The sequence below is a fragment of the Condylura cristata genome, unplaced genomic scaffold (genome assembly GCF_000260355.1).
Source record: "Condylura cristata isolate star-nosed mole 26May11 unplaced genomic scaffold, ConCri1.0 scaffold00016, whole genome shotgun sequence".
Taxonomy (NCBI): domain Eukaryota; kingdom Metazoa; phylum Chordata; class Mammalia; order Eulipotyphla; family Talpidae; genus Condylura; species Condylura cristata.
The window spans coordinates 37,108,480-37,123,472 of record NW_004567117.1 but is presented as its reverse complement, the minus strand read 5'-3'; the positions used below and the strand labels follow the sequence as shown (position 1 = coordinate 37,123,472).

The window sequence follows — 14,993 nt, the reverse complement described above, 5'->3', positions numbered from 1 at the left end:
GATCTGTAAAGTTAGGCAGGAATCCATCAAGAGAGTGACTTGAAAACGATGCCTTCCATGGATTCAGCCATGGACCAGCAGCTGTGGGAGGCACAAAGACATGATATCCCCCCGAGGGCCACACGAAAGGGAGACGTAGAAAAGACTAGAGAATGGATTGAGAGCAGAGTTGAGAAGCTGTCAGGCAGTTTGCAGCAGACGGTTGTAAGAGGAGGACAGGAAGGGAGGGGAAATCTTCAGATGAGAATTCAGAGGAGGAGCTGATGTGACCAAGAAGGAGAGAACCTAGTGAGATACAGATGAGATCAGGCATGCCAGGTGGGAGGAACAGAGCATGCAAAGACTTGAATGTGGCAAGGAGGGCAATGTGTGTGGAGAACAGCATAGGAGAAGCACCTGACGGGAGCAGGTTGCCTTGAGGCCACAGACAGCACTAAAATGGGTCTCTTCCCAGTGTCCAGTGACCATCATCTCATGGCCCTCAGTCCAGTGGCGATAATCTGAAGCTTTGACTGGGACTGACCCCCACTTCAAGATGCCCTTTAAAAACTCACACATATCCGCTGTATCTTAGCTTACAAGGGAAATGACACTGATAAGAACTTGCTATTCTGAGAAATGAAATACTGCTCAAAAATCGTACCAACGATGGTTCTTTTTCCCATGCCCTCTACTAACTTGAGGGAGTACAACGGGTAGTAACAGTGCCATATTAAAGAAAATTCTTTAGTAATTTATTCACAGATATTTGTTAGCTACTCACTGCATTCTGTATCCATCCTTTACTCTTATGGGATTTATGATTTAATGGAGAGGGGGTTCTGGAGGGGAAGGGCTGACAAGTCAGCAGGTGATACCTATGTATGTTTTATGTGTAGTGAGAGGGGTGGTCTAAGGAGAATCACAATTTATGGGGTATTCTAGACCCAAGGACTGGCCTGAAGTATTTGAGGGGCTAGAAGCAGCACAGCGTGTCTGGCTCAGAGAGTGTGTGTCAGATGAGGCTGGAGGTAAGTCGGGGGTCTGTCCACACAGGGGCTGGAAGGCTCTGCTGGGATCTGGTGCTTTCCAAGGCCCACAGGGAGCAGGAAGTATTTTGAATAAGATAGTGATGTGGTCATGTTTCAGTTCCACAAAATCACTAGGATGAAAGACTGGAAAATGAATGGGAGAAGGCAATACTGGAGGTCAGGAGACGAGTCAGGAGAGTGCTGAAGTTGGTGATGGCCCCAACTGGGCAGCAAGAGGGGCAGAGAGACTGGAGTGGGACATGCACTGGCTAGTATGGCTGGCTCTTGGGGAAAGAGGAAAAGGAAAGAGTCTGAGTTGAAGTCCTGGCTTCTAGCTTGAGATTCTACAGACATGGTGATGAGACTGAATGAGAAGGAGAATACAAGAAACTTATACTTGGTAGTGGCAGTGAGGGGGACTGGGAGAAGAAAGTAAGTTCACTATGTGGTAAGACTGAGTTTGAGGGCATTCAGGAAAAGATATCCAGATGGAGAAGGAATGGAGACCTGGAGCACAGGAGGGATGCCAGAGCTGGAAAGAACTAGAAGTCCTTAGCATAGAGAGGTGGTATCCAAATTGGTGAACTAAAAAAGAAAACAGGTTAGGCCCAAAAGCTGAGCTGGAAGGACAGAGCAGAGCAGCCTCGATAGGAGACTGAAAAGGAGTGGCCAGAGTGCTACAGAGAAGTATTAGGGAATAAAGCATGTCAGGCGTGAGGAGAGGGAAGGAGGTCAGCACTGTATCATAAGTTATGGAGAAGCCAAGTTAAGGTAAGAACTGAAAACTTGTCCATTGGATTTGGTCCGGTTACAAAGATGTCATTAGAGACATTGGTTAAGAGGAGGTTTTGTGAACAGGAGAAATACCTGATCGGAGCAGGGTGCCTTGGGACTACAGGCAATTACCAAAGTGGGTCTCTTTCTCGGTGAACTAATATTCTCTGCATGGAACTGCAAGTGCCTGAACAGAGAGGCAAGAAACAGATGCTAAGTTACAGCAACTCTTTGTAGAAGTGGAGGGAGAGAAGAGAGTAAGTCAGAACAGGTGTTGGGGAAGCATTATCAAAGAAGACAGGACACGAAAATGTCTTTGAAAAGAAGCTAATGGGTTCGAGGGAAGGGCAGAGCCTAAAGAAGGCAGGACAGGCAAGGTTCCAGAATAAGGTCAAGGAAGTGGGCGCAACAGGAAGATGGTTTTTCCTTTTAAGAAGAATGAAAATAAAGATGAGAGGGGTTAGACTTGAAAGTGAATAAAGTGGGAGCCTTGAATAGAACTGAAATGAACTCTGGTATATATTAAAAAGCAAATGAATCCAAGAAGATTATTTTTAAGGTTTAGATTTGGAAATCTGTTGCACTATTTCAGAAAAGCAAAATGTTTTCATTTCATGTATATGTTTTTGTATTGGGAGTCAAAATGACTCAAAGAGAGGTCCTGTTTATATAGCAGTATTGTCAAAACATCTTTTAAAGACCACATTGGGTTCACTAGGAAGGAAATGCATTTAAGACAAGCCCTTGCAGAATATATTGCCTTATTTTAATAAGATGTAGGGATGCATATGAAACAGACTTTAAAAAAGGCTTTGCTTACTGTCAAATCCATGTTTTACAGGAAAAGGCTTTGATAGTGCAACTCAATCAGAAAATGCATGTATGTCTGCAAATTCAAAGATCATATGGCTTAAAGAAACTGCTTTAATCAGTGTTTATCAGATACATTTAAAACTATTTCTTAAGCTTGATTCAAATGTGTCCCTGCTCATTTTTAGAAGAAAAAATACTAGGTATTTAGATACAAATATTTTTTTCAACATTGAGAGTGAATGCTCTACCATATTTGCTTTGTTTGGGGTTTTTATTTTCCTTCCTTTCACTCAAGAGCTACTTGGAGCTTAAAGATGAATTGTCACAGAAAAGAAAATCTCATCTATCATGCTCTTGCTTTTCTTTTACAGAGGGTACAGTGTTCCTATGCTCCACATTCCTGAAAACAACTGTAGCAACAAATTATGCTTGAACTAAAGTTCCCTAAAATAAAACAAAGGCTTATATTTTCTTTCTTTCTTTTTTAAATTGTGTATGGTTTACATTTTCATTAGCTTTGGGAAGTCTAGGGTCATTTTACTAGAAACCCAGAGATGTGACCTGTGCCCTGTGTAACCAAAAAAAACCACCTGCCTCTTTCTTTTGGAATAACACAAATTATGCCAGAGTCAGAGGGCAGTGCCCAATGCCAGTGCTGGCGAGGGCCAGGGCCACATGATTCCATTGTGTGGCCGGAGGAAGTGACCCAACCCTAGGCCAGAAGCAATGGAGAGGTTTTCTTATTTATTCTTTTGAATGGAGGTGACACTGTATGAGACTGTATATATTCAGTGATACAAGTTCATACCTCTTTTGTATGTATGTTGCCACATGGCACCCACCACCAAGATACTCACAGTCAAAAGATTTATTTTAATGAGAGCCCCATTATAGAAAGTCCCCTCAAGAAAGCAAACGTAATTTCTAGATTCATCACAGGTAGTGCTGTTACACAGCTGGCTCTTCCTGCAACATTACTGCGGGCATGGGAATATTATTGGAAAACATGTTTTTAAAAATACCAGGAACATGTGGGTGGGATAAACAAGACATTCATACCTGGTGGGGGTGGCGGAAGAAGGGGGTTCAAACAAACTGTAAACCTTGAAAGGAAATCCTAAATCTGAAATATCATCTTGGGAGCAGCAATTAACCCCTGCAGAGGGCAGTAACACAGAGGGGAAAACAGTTCAATTCCTCTGCTCCCAACAGTGGTAAGACCCTTCCCCTTCGGAGGAAAGGGTCGCTTAGGATCTTTTGTCCTTTTACCTCAGCAGCCTCTCTCGCTGACTTCACAGAGAAGAGAGCGGCCACCGGGTTGAAGAGGAAAATCTGAGGCTCTGTTTGGGAAGGGACTTAGAGATGGAGAAGGGGAACTATTGAGCGGGTCTTGCTCGGATTTAACCCGATTTAGGGCCCTTCTGCGTTTTTCTGCTTGGAGAAGTGCAGCTTTGCTCAGACGACGAATGCAGGCTCTAGGCGCGCTCCGTGGCGCTGTTCGTGGTGCTGAAGCCCGGGACGGGTGCGGACGGGGCCACGCACCGCAGGGGCTTAGCTGCCAGGGGCTCCAGACCGGAACAGATGTGAGGCGAGTCTGGAAACAGCTGCCGCCCACAGAGCTACAGCAGCTCCACAGTTGGGCTCCAAGTCTAGCCCACCGGCTCACTTCTTTGCAACTGCAAAACGACTGGATCACTTTTTCTCTTCCCAGGAGATTTCACGGAGCCCACCTCTGGCTCATTGATTTGGCGTATCTTCCCTCATGTTCTTCCTGCAGATAGCTCTCTCACAGCCTCTGTACAATATTTTACTTCTGCAGGGCAACTTACAGTTGGCACACCCCTCACAATCACCATAAGTGGAGTCATTTCCCTTACACCTATAACCAGCCTTCTCTCCTATAGGTATTTTCTGCTATGTTTCTCTTCCCCCAAGCACTCTCCACCTAAGAAAGAGACTGTAACCTCACTGTTCAGGTTGGGAGAATTTCCTCAACCATCACAGCAGAACCACTGACTTCTCCTTAACAATGACTTAGAAGAAACAGAGAGGTCAGAATCTCAAAGAACCAAGAAAAAGTCCCTTGAAAATTTTCTAGGAAAATATGGGTAGTGATCAGCAGGTGACTAACGAGGACGCAAAGACTTGGAACAACATGAAGGAAGGGACTTACTAGGCTTTGTGGGGGGTGTAAGGCGATTGCAGTGGGAAGACTCCCGGTAGGTGGTGCTATGGCTCACTGTGCTCTGGGTGGGATGTCCTGACAGGGCTTCAAATATTCCTTCTACTAAGCAACCTCTGAGCCACGTTTGGAGGTCTGCCTTCCTTTTGATCCAAGCACTTATCCAGACTGTATTCCTGCTAAAAAGCACCGTTTGCACAATTCTATTTACTGTAATGCACACTGATGAAGGGAACATAAATAGAAAAGAGAGGGTCAGTGGGAGGATTTTTTTCTTCTGGTGTGATTGATGGTGCTCAGAACAAAACTGTTTAATCATCAATAACATGATTCAGCAATTGGGAAATGTAAACAAGCTGTGCAAGGGCTGGCTCTGGTCAAAGCTCTGGAGGGGGCCCATGGGCTGGGCCAAGCTTGGGGAGGGCTGTGCCAGCTAGATGCCCCCTCCCTCCCATCAGGGGGGCGCTGGCAGCACCTACAGTCTGACTGGGGTGACCTTTGGCTTTTGCAGCACACATGCGGTTGGGCTGGGGTTAATGGCATTTTGCAGGGAGCTCCAATTGAGTAAACAAAAAATGTCTTGCCCTGTTCTAATGGAGCACATTATTCTAAGGTCTAAGCCTTTGCCCAGGCCCCTGCAGCTGCTCTGCAGGTCAGTGCTACCAATAAAGCAATTAGCCAATGAGAAAACTCTTCTTCCCTGAGGGGGACTCCAGGGTTTTGTTGCAGTTGCTGTGCTTTGCTTTGGGTTTTTAAACAGGCAGTCCAAGTTGATCTGAGCTTCTTGTATCAGACTCAGGATGAGGACAGTGACATTGTGTGTTTGCTGAGTGTGATGTTTTTAAGGGACTGGACCCTTGTTCAGCACAGCTTGGAGAGCTCACAGCTTCCTGTTCAATTAACCTGAACCATAGTTGAACTCTGCCCTTTGAACTCACTCAGCAGATAAATACATTAGCTCACCTAAGGAATCATTAATATTTTTCAGTCACATAAAACAAACATGAATGTCTGAACATAACCCTAGAGATAGCCAATTAGGAACAGCACATGTACCACACTGGAAAAAAACTCACAAATGTGTGTTATGCACAGAACAAAAAGAGTCAAAGAAGTGAAACAGATCATGTCAACAGTTTTGGAAACAAAAAGGGCTTTCATTTTCATAATCTGCACACATGAGGGAAAGTGAATATCATTCAGTCATTCTCAGCCCATCTATGCTGCTCTATTGTAAAGGTTGTACCTAACTCTTGGCCTGTTTTCTACCCATTTCCGCAGAATATACAACTCCTAGCTTTCTCTCTTTTGAAGTTACTTTAGTGTCTATGCTCCTTACAGAGTTCAAAATATTGCATTTCTGGGAATATTTCTATTCCTATGTGCTACATATGAACCAAACTCATTTTTTTGTGTGGAAATATTACTACTTTAAAATGAAACAGATTAAATGAACCAAACGAGTAGCTTGATTGAAATAATTTTACAGTACATAATGATGTTTCTGAGATGAAGTTACTATACATACATAAACTGATTTTCCCTTGTGGGGAAATTTTTTTTAAGATGCTAAATGAATCTATTTTTGTCCTTATTCTTGCATGTCATCCTAGAAGAATGAGAAAAACATCCCCAACCAAAGTCATTATACATTTGAGTTTGATTCAGTTTTACTTGCCACAATTTTGCTTCCTGACCCATCCCCTTCTACCCCATTTCATTTTTGTTTGGTTTGGAGTGTGGGCTTAATGCCCAGCTATCCTAGATGAGAACACTTAAAGGAATATCACAAGCGCGAAGGGTAAATCTATTGAACGAGGGTCTTTAACTATGTGGTTTCCTTAAAGGGAAAGGTTGGATCAATAGGATCAATATGAAAGGTTTCCCTGGCCCTGCATAAAAGGGTAAGGGCTTCTCTTTTCACTGGTTTAACTTTACTCTCTGACAAATGCAAATCAATGGATCTGTGTTTACAACAGATTCCCTAACAGACCCAAGTTGGGTAAGTCCCAGAGCCTCACCCTGGGGGTGGGGAGTCCAAGCTCGCTCTAGGGGTATGCTCTAGGACAGAACTCCAGGTTCAAGTCTCTGGCACTAGAGTGGGGAACAAGCTATCAGTGTTTCTGACCAACCTTAAAGAAGGGGCTGCTTCCCACTGGGCTCCTGATACTGATAACCTGGAGTCACACCAAAGAGGGTAAAAAATGGAAAGCCAAAGAGGTTCCCCCCAGGATGTTTCAACCCAACCTAAATATAAAGCCCAGTCAGTCAACCTTGTTTCCCACCAATAAAGATCAGGGAGGTTGATTACACAGAGGACATACAGATGGAGTGAAATTATCTACAGTAGCTGAGCACGAGAATGATTTTTCTGTCCTTTCTTGGGGGTAACTGGCTCTCTTAGCAATGACAAGGCAAACCACTAAAACTGTGGATTCTTTTCCCCTTAATTTTACCTTTCCCTTTAAAAATGTGATGCTTTCCAGAGATTACATGACTTCAAGTCAATACCAGTTACAGAGAAATTATTTTTCTTGCTGCAGGAGAAAGTATATGTATATTTGATTACATGAGCCAAAGTCCAATGCTGATTAAATTACATTGGAGGTGTGCTTCCAACCCAAACAAAGTCTGCTTTCTACAGAAGAGTAATGGATCTTCAAATGATGAGAGAGGCACCAAGGTGGAATGCAGAGCCTCCCTTTCCTCTGGGACAATTTGTGTGGGACATTTTTTCATAACAAATGTCCACAGCTTCTAGGAATCCTGCTTCCCAAGTGAGACTATCTGGATCACACTCCCAAACACCTCTGCTTCTATGGCTTGTCAGGCATCAGATGGGCTGTGTTACCTTACTTGCTCCCGCCAAAAACTAAGTATACTTTTTCAGAGTCTTTGCCTTGAGTGAGACTTGGAAGCCAAAAAGTCCTTCCCAAAGGCTCTGAAGTCATTTAGGGGGACAGACTGAGTGATGAGGGGTGCCAATACGTCTCCACCCGTCTTGAACAGGCTCTGCATGTGACAATACAAGTGACACTCTCTGGGTCAGGAAAAGCGCCCACTCCCCACCCCAGAAGGTCAGAGTGAACATGACCTTAAGTCTGTAGATGAAGTTTAAAGCCCAGCGCACCTCAACAGTCACCCTTTTCTCCAAAGTCCTTTATCCAGGCAATTATTTCTATTTATTCCCTCCTCAGCTCTTTCCCTTCCTTTGGCAAAAACCCAGAAGCAAAATCTCTCTGCTTCTGCCGTGAGGTTTCCAGTTCTCTAGGGATGCCCCTACATGATGCCACTTTTACAGAAGACAGTGTGTGCTATCACCAGCTATAGTGAGGGATATGGGGGGGAGGTGCCTTACTATTTTCCTCCTGAGAACTCTCCTTTCCTCTGCACTTCCTTTAGAATGTGTTCTAAACACCAGGAAGCCAAGAGGTGACCCAAAAATGAAGGTTTGGGGTGAAGATGGCAGGAGAAGCAGACTCTTCTTTCTTTAAGGATCAGACTTGGTACTCAGGAAGGTAAAGGATTCCTGTTGCCTCTGGGCACATCTGGCTCTAGAAGAGACTCTGGGGGCCTGGGATAGGAGACCACCTCCTGAGGCACCCTAAAATTCTGTCTTCTAATGTGGGGGTGGGGAGAGCCTAAGACTCCATTTTGTAGGGACCCCTCCCAGGACCTAGAGGCTCTCCACAGAGAGGCTTGGGTCCAGAAGTAAGCCCCTGTCCTTGCCCCACACCTCCTTGCTGTGTCCAGTCACCTGACCTTGCCCTCTATAGTTTTCAGGAGAGGTCTAAGAACCCAGAAGCTGTAGCCAAGTGTCCTTATTCAAAGACAGCCTCTGGTGGGAACACGACCCTCACCTCTGGGGAGGGTGAAACACCTGCTAGCATCTGCCACACCTCACAGCATAGCAACACAAGACTGTTTTCCTCTTTTTTTTTTCTCTTGTTTTGTTTCTGGAGAAGGAAGGACAGCACTCTTCTTCCAGTGAGACCATCTCTTGAAGGAACAGATTGGCTTTCTCCAAATGAAGGGTTCATACTTTCAAAACACTTCAGTTTTCCTCCCGCGACTACTGGCTAAGCCGGTTCATACTTTCTAGTAAAATTCGAGGTGGAAGAATGGCCACCATTTGGCTGGGGGAGTGGTTAACTGGGTGAAACTGGCCACCATTTGGCTGGGGGAGTGGTTTAACTGGGTGGGAAGAGCTCAAGAGTTCTTTTCCAGCCAACTCAGGAGACTCAGAAAAAACCACTTTGCTGGGGGTCTCAGAGAGGGTCTTGCCAGTTGGAAAGAAGATGAAAAGGAGTTCCCAGTCTGGCTTTCTTACCTTCCTGCCCCAGTCGGGGTAGGAAACAAGGATCTTCCCTGGTTGACTCAGTTAGCCCAGGGAGAACTGACCTTTCCCTTCCAGGGAATGAAGCCCAGACTTTGTCACCAGTATAGCATTTACCTCCCCAACTACTGCACCTGTGTGCACTAGCCTGCGGTTGGGAACGTTCAACGCAGTGTTCTCTTCTCATGAAAACAAGCAAGGATAGTTCACAGATCAAGACGCTTCCAGGTTAGAACTGGCAGCTTTCTAAAGTTTCCAAAAGTTGGGCTCCTCCTCCCCCACGTCAGGCTTGGGTGTTCTCGCAAATCTGGAGATTTTCTTGGGTGATTTCAAAGGAGTACCTAAGTTACCCCGGGCCCTGCTGGTCTAAAAGAACCAGAGGCCACGGCTTCTCTGGAAGAAAGAGCCGGAGGACTAGTTCCGTCCGGCACCGTGCCTTCACGCACCCAGCCCCCCAGAGCCTGAAATCCGGAGACGGCCGGCAGTTCCGCCACTCAGCAAGCCGCGGGTTGGAAGGGGCTGGGCCAGCGCCTCGCCTGGGAGGAGCTGCCGCCGGACTGGAATCTTCCCCGAACTGGGGAAGCAGCAAGGCCAGAGTGCCGGGGAGCCAGGGCGCTGGGGAGTCGGGGCGCTGGCGAGAGCTCTGCTGGGAAGAGCGTGCCCTGCCGTCGGGCTTACTGGAAACGCGCCGGATCAGGTTCCAGATCAATGAAATCTGGGTCCACACGTTTACGTTATTGTTGCCAGCATTAATGCTCTTTTAATCTTCTAAACATTATCAGCATCGATCTCCCTCCATATACACATTTGTTTGAGAAAGTGACATAACCACATGGTAGAAAGTCTGAATAAAAATAAATGCGCAGCCTCTCGCGTCCCGCGCGCCGAGGTTGCTTCTGTGCTCAGCCTCACAGCCCTCCCTTGCGTCCCGCTCGGCGCCCCCGCTCGCAGCCACCCCAGTGCTGTTAGAAAGGTGTTCTTTCGGCACCCGGGACTTGACGGAGCCGTCCGTAGCCATCTTTTCAATGATTAACCCCACCAGCCAGCAGGCGGAAAGGTGGTGTGCTCCGCAGGACGTGGGTTGGCTGCGTCCAGCCTCTGCGACTCGGATTCCGAACTCCTCAGGGCGGTGGGCTGCGCTGGATCGCGAGCCCGAGTCGCGGGAGGACTGGGGGAAAGGTTTCGCGGGAGGCAGCCACCTCTGCTCCTGGGCTTGGGAGGTACGGGAGGGCCAGCACCGCCTAAGGACTTCCTAGCACAGGCGCGCGGAGCCCTTTCGGGACCCTGCGCACTGCACCGGCCACATTTCGCAGCTGTGGCCATCGAGAGGACCAGGCGACACCTTGGCGGTTGGTTAAGGGGCCTGGAGGTTTGAACAGTGTTGTCTCGGGATGGGAGCTGCTACTCAAAGAGGGTGCGTCTGTCAGCCACGGGCAGGATCCCCGGTGGCTCCCAGGAGCCGACTGAGAGGAAGAAACTTCCACAGGAGCCGGCTGTCTTCACCGGGAGTTGAAGGAGACCACTCCCGCTGCCAATGCCTAGATTTTCATCAGCAGGCCAGGTGTCCAGGTTCTCTCCAGAGTCTCTCAGTTTCTCTCCTTATGTTTGTACTTATTTCAAAGGCGTCTTGGGCACAAAGCCCTAGAGTGTTCTTGAGCCACAGGAATTTGTCCATTGGGGTCTCTTAGGAGGTTAATGAGAACTCACTGCCCCAGGGAGCCTGTCTTGGAGACCCAGTCTTAGATACCCCACGAGGCCCCACAGGATGCGGCTGCTGCCGCTTGCTGTCCTGTCTGCCTTTCCAGACAAATGGTGCACTTTAAGTCCATTTCTCTAAAACTGAATGCTGGGGTAAGCTGAGTTTTCCCAGTGTCTTCTCCCTTCCCCTTTCACTTGACACCTCCGTCTGAGGCTACCCCTCCCCCCGAAACTGTGTGCTCGGAGAACCGTGTAATGCAGGTGGGAGAGGAGGGCAGGCCTGCCTCTGTGTGGCATTCACCTAACAGGGAGACTTGGGGGCACTGAACTAAATCACCTAATTTTTGAGGTCCCTCAAGCCCTGTGTGCTTGGACCTCTGGCCAGACCCAGAAGGGCCCAAAGTGAGAAAGAGAAAGGGAAACTATACAGCAGATTCAGAGAAAAGAGAGACCTGGTTTGGACGAAATGGGGGCAGGAGAGGGGGCTGGTCAGTGCAGTCTCTGGGAGGAGCAGGCCAGGAGTCAGGCCCCACCCCCTGGAGCCACTGGGCTTGTTTAACCCCCAGCGACCGAAGTGAGCCCTCAGTGGCATCCCCGCGGGGGTTCCGATCAATACTCCTTGGCAGAGAAGGCCTCCGCTTTTCTTCTCCATTTGCTCCTGTCCCTAGCGCTCCTGAGCACATAATACCTACTTACCAGTCCTAGCTTCTGCGTCAGTGTCTGAAGAGACTGATCTACTGACCCCAAACTGAAAAGCCTCCTATGTAATAATAACCACTCAACACACTTGTAGTTGCTGATAAAATGGCCAGATAAAAAGGCTAAAGCTCTTGTCCCTTTTCAACTCCAGGTAATAAAACAGACACATTTGAATGCTTGAGCAAAGCAGGGTCCTCAGCAGGAATTTCCCATTCACTGAAGGAGGCTTTCAGCCTCCCACGAAGGTGGCTTCAGCATTCTACCAACAGAAAGCTCAGAGGCTAGCCCCTGATGAGTCACTCTGCCGGAGGGGGTGGCGCTGGGGGTTTTGGGGGATGGCACATTTTCCTTCCTGCCAGCGAGCTTGGGGCCATTATAAAAGCTGACATATTACTTTCAGACCGACATAGGCAGGGAGGCACTCAGTTTTTGGTGGTGGATTTTATTTTATTTTTTTAAAACAGCTCTGGCCTTTTCAGGGTCAGGCGTGAGGGGGCGGCAGCGCTCTGAGATAGACTGGAGTAAAATAGCTGTCATTCTGCTTTCAACTGTATCCCCCACCCCCAAGATTGGCTGCCAAGTGTCTTCTGACCACCTGTGCCTAGGAAGCCAGCCCAGTATTAGGGTTCCCCTAGAGGGACAAGGAATTGTTTTGCAGGGGATCTAAAACAAAGGGGTACCACACTGTTTGGAATTGTCTAGTAAGACTCCAATTTATTTCTTATTATGACCCTCTTACTCTTAACTGTTTCATCTTTGCTAGGATCCAAGAGCAAATTAAAGGTAGTTGTAGGAGAGGAAGTAATCAAGAGGAAAAGGCACATTCCTAATTTCAGCAAAAGTATTTGTAATCTCTTTGATTTGAGAAAGCTCTTTGGGGGAAAGCTAGTTTTCTTTGCCTTTTCAGGTAACACTTCGAGGGGGGGCGATAATCTTCGGGGAGATTATCTACTGGGGGCTGGGGGTGGTATTATCTACTAGAGACCAGAATCTTCCAAAAGCCAGCAAAGGCACGGGCTGTCAGAGCTGAAATACCCCCTCCCAAGCCTGGTGAACACGCTGCTTGTCTCTCATCCCAAGCCCTTCCGTGGCCAATAGAGCGTGTCCCATCAGCCAAGCTGGAAAGTCCCTGGGAGCCGGAAGCCTGAACTCGCCCCTCAGGAAGCACAGATGGGCGACGGCCCGAGCACCTAACTAGCCACCACTATTTGCCCGGGCGCCTGGATGCCTAGATATCGCCCCAGTTCAAGAAGAGCCGTCCATCCCGACTTGCAGTAGGGCAGTTTGTGTCCTCTCAGCGTGGCGCCCGAACACTCTGCCCCTCGCGGCCCGCAGCGCGGTCCCGGGGGCAGCGCGATCGCCACGCGCGCTGCCCTAGGTTTGCGCGTACAAAAGCGCGCAACTGCGCGCCAGCCTCAGCCACCGCTGCGTCTTCCTCTCTCGCTCCCCGCCGCCCACACAGGAGGTTTCTGTGCTCCTTAGAACAATAGAGGGCTGTACCTCACGGCTCGGCCGCTAGAGGAGGCACAAAGAGCCAAGCCGCTTCAGAACAATGTAACCAGAGCGTCGACCCGTCGCCTCCCGCGGGCCGCCTCCCCGCCCGCCGCGCTACGCGCACAATCAGCGTCCACTTAATGCAAAGGCGGAGCCTGTAGCCCGCGGCCAAGATGCATTAACTAACCTGCATCTTAATTTCTCAGTACCTTTTCCCGCGAGCGCCTGGCTTCTCCACTAGCCCAACCAGACCTTGGCAAAACCATCCCAGGAAACGCTGGGAGCGAGGCCGGGAAGTAAGACAGGGTGCTTCTTAGTTTTTCCTCCTCCGTCCTCCCTAAGAGGTGAACGTGACAGTCCCAACCTCCGTCCTTGTACTCTCCCTTCGCTGTGAGCAGCGACTCGGGAGCTGACCCAAGCCGGCTCTTTCGATCAGAAAGCCCCGGTGGCGCCAAGGCCAAGGCCGGAGATGAGCTCAGGAAGCGCTGTTCTATCTGGGTAGCAAAGCTGTGACTCCTGCCAATGACCAAAGAAGTTTGCCTGATATGGCGGGTAGGAAAATAAGAGACCTTTTTCCCTTTTGATGAACAATGTCCCTCATATGCCTCCAGATAGGGATATAGGCAGCGTGGAAACCTGAAATGTATTGTCTAAGTAAGAGTTCAAGTGCACAGGATTTTGAGTAAGGCAACCCTCAGCCTCTGAGTACGGGAAAGAGAGGGCTCCTAGCAGACACCGCAGCACCCCCATCCCGCTTCCCACAACTGGGAAAGGCCGCAAAGAAGGACAAAGTTGGCACTCTGGAAGAATGAAATGGGGGAGGGGGCGGGTCAGTGGAAACTCGCAGAGGAGGGGAGAAAAAAAGAAGAGTATATATAAAACAGAAGAGAAAGAGGAAGTGGAAGAAGAAACAAAGTCGAGAAGAAATAGAAAGTGTACAGGGGCGAGGAGACCAGAAGTGACTAGTTGTGCTGTAGGGCCATAAGCACCCAGGGGGGCCCTCTCCCCAGCAGCCTGACCTCCGGCGACCCCCTGGGCTTACCTGCCAGGCGTAAGGCGGACATACGCTGGAACTCGGGCTCCTGCAGCCACTTCCACATCCTGCGAAAGGTCTCCCTGCCAGATTTGAGTTTACTCCACGGTTTTGGGTTCCGGAGCAGGTCGGAGAGAGTCCCCTGAGACCGGCACAGCACCCTCTGCGCAAAGATCGCCTGTGGGATGCTGTAGCGCTTCAGCTCTGCGGTGATGCGCTGGGCCACCTCTTTGGTGTTGATCTCCTCCAGCTGGCCCGATGTGGCCACCTGCGAGCCCGACGAGGACGAGGGTGGCCGCTCACGGCTGGGCGCCAGCACCGGCCCATGGGACTGAGCGTGGCCCGGGTGGTGCAGGCCGTTGAGGTGAGACATCATGGCCGCAGGCGGGGTGCCCAGGCCACGGGACAGGTGCTGTTCACCACGGGTCAGCATGGCAGTGTGGTGCGCGTCGAAGTTGGGGCTGAGCATTTTGTCGTGGCCCGGCGGCCCGTAGTTGGGCAGGCTCTGCTGCGCGTTGTGGAGGCCGCCCAGCCCGTTGCCCAGCGGTGTGGCGGCCAGCGGGGACAGGCTCTGGCTCATGCCGGGCATCTCCTTGTAGGGGCTGTAGAGGTTGTTCATGGCCGGGAGCCCACGCTCGTCTCGCATGAGAGTGAAGCTGCCGCTGACGTTGCCCGACAGGCGCTGGTGGTGGTGGTGGTGGTGGTGGTGCGGGTGGTGGTGCGGGTGCGGGTGGTGGAACTTGTCCGACACGGTGGAGATGGGCGGCAGCGGCTGGAGCGGCGTCAGCGTGGTGTAGGTGTTGCTCATGCCCATACCGGGCGGGGACGAGTCGCAGGACATGCTCATGGCGTGATGGAGCGGGATGGAGAGCTCGGGCCGGTAGTCGCCGCCGTCCAGGATCGAGGCCATGCTAGTGACCATGGCCGAGCGCGACGCCGCCGCCGCCGCTGCCG

General features: G+C 49.6%; 1 protein-coding gene across 1 annotated transcript in view; it reads right to left on the bottom strand.

Annotated features, from left to right (window-relative positions):
* The window catches only part of ONECUT2 (one cut homeobox 2), a 37,807-nt gene extending 22,843 nt beyond the window's left edge, over nucleotides 1-14,964 (bottom strand). The window contains exon 1 of the mRNA XM_004683932.2: nucleotides 14,049-14,964. Coding sequence (XP_004683989.1) covers nucleotides 14,049-14,961 — 913 coding nt within the window. The 5' untranslated portion in view covers nucleotides 14,962-14,964. The remainder of the gene's footprint in view (nucleotides 1-14,048) is intronic.
* Between the last annotated feature and the right edge of the window lie 29 nt (nucleotides 14,965-14,993).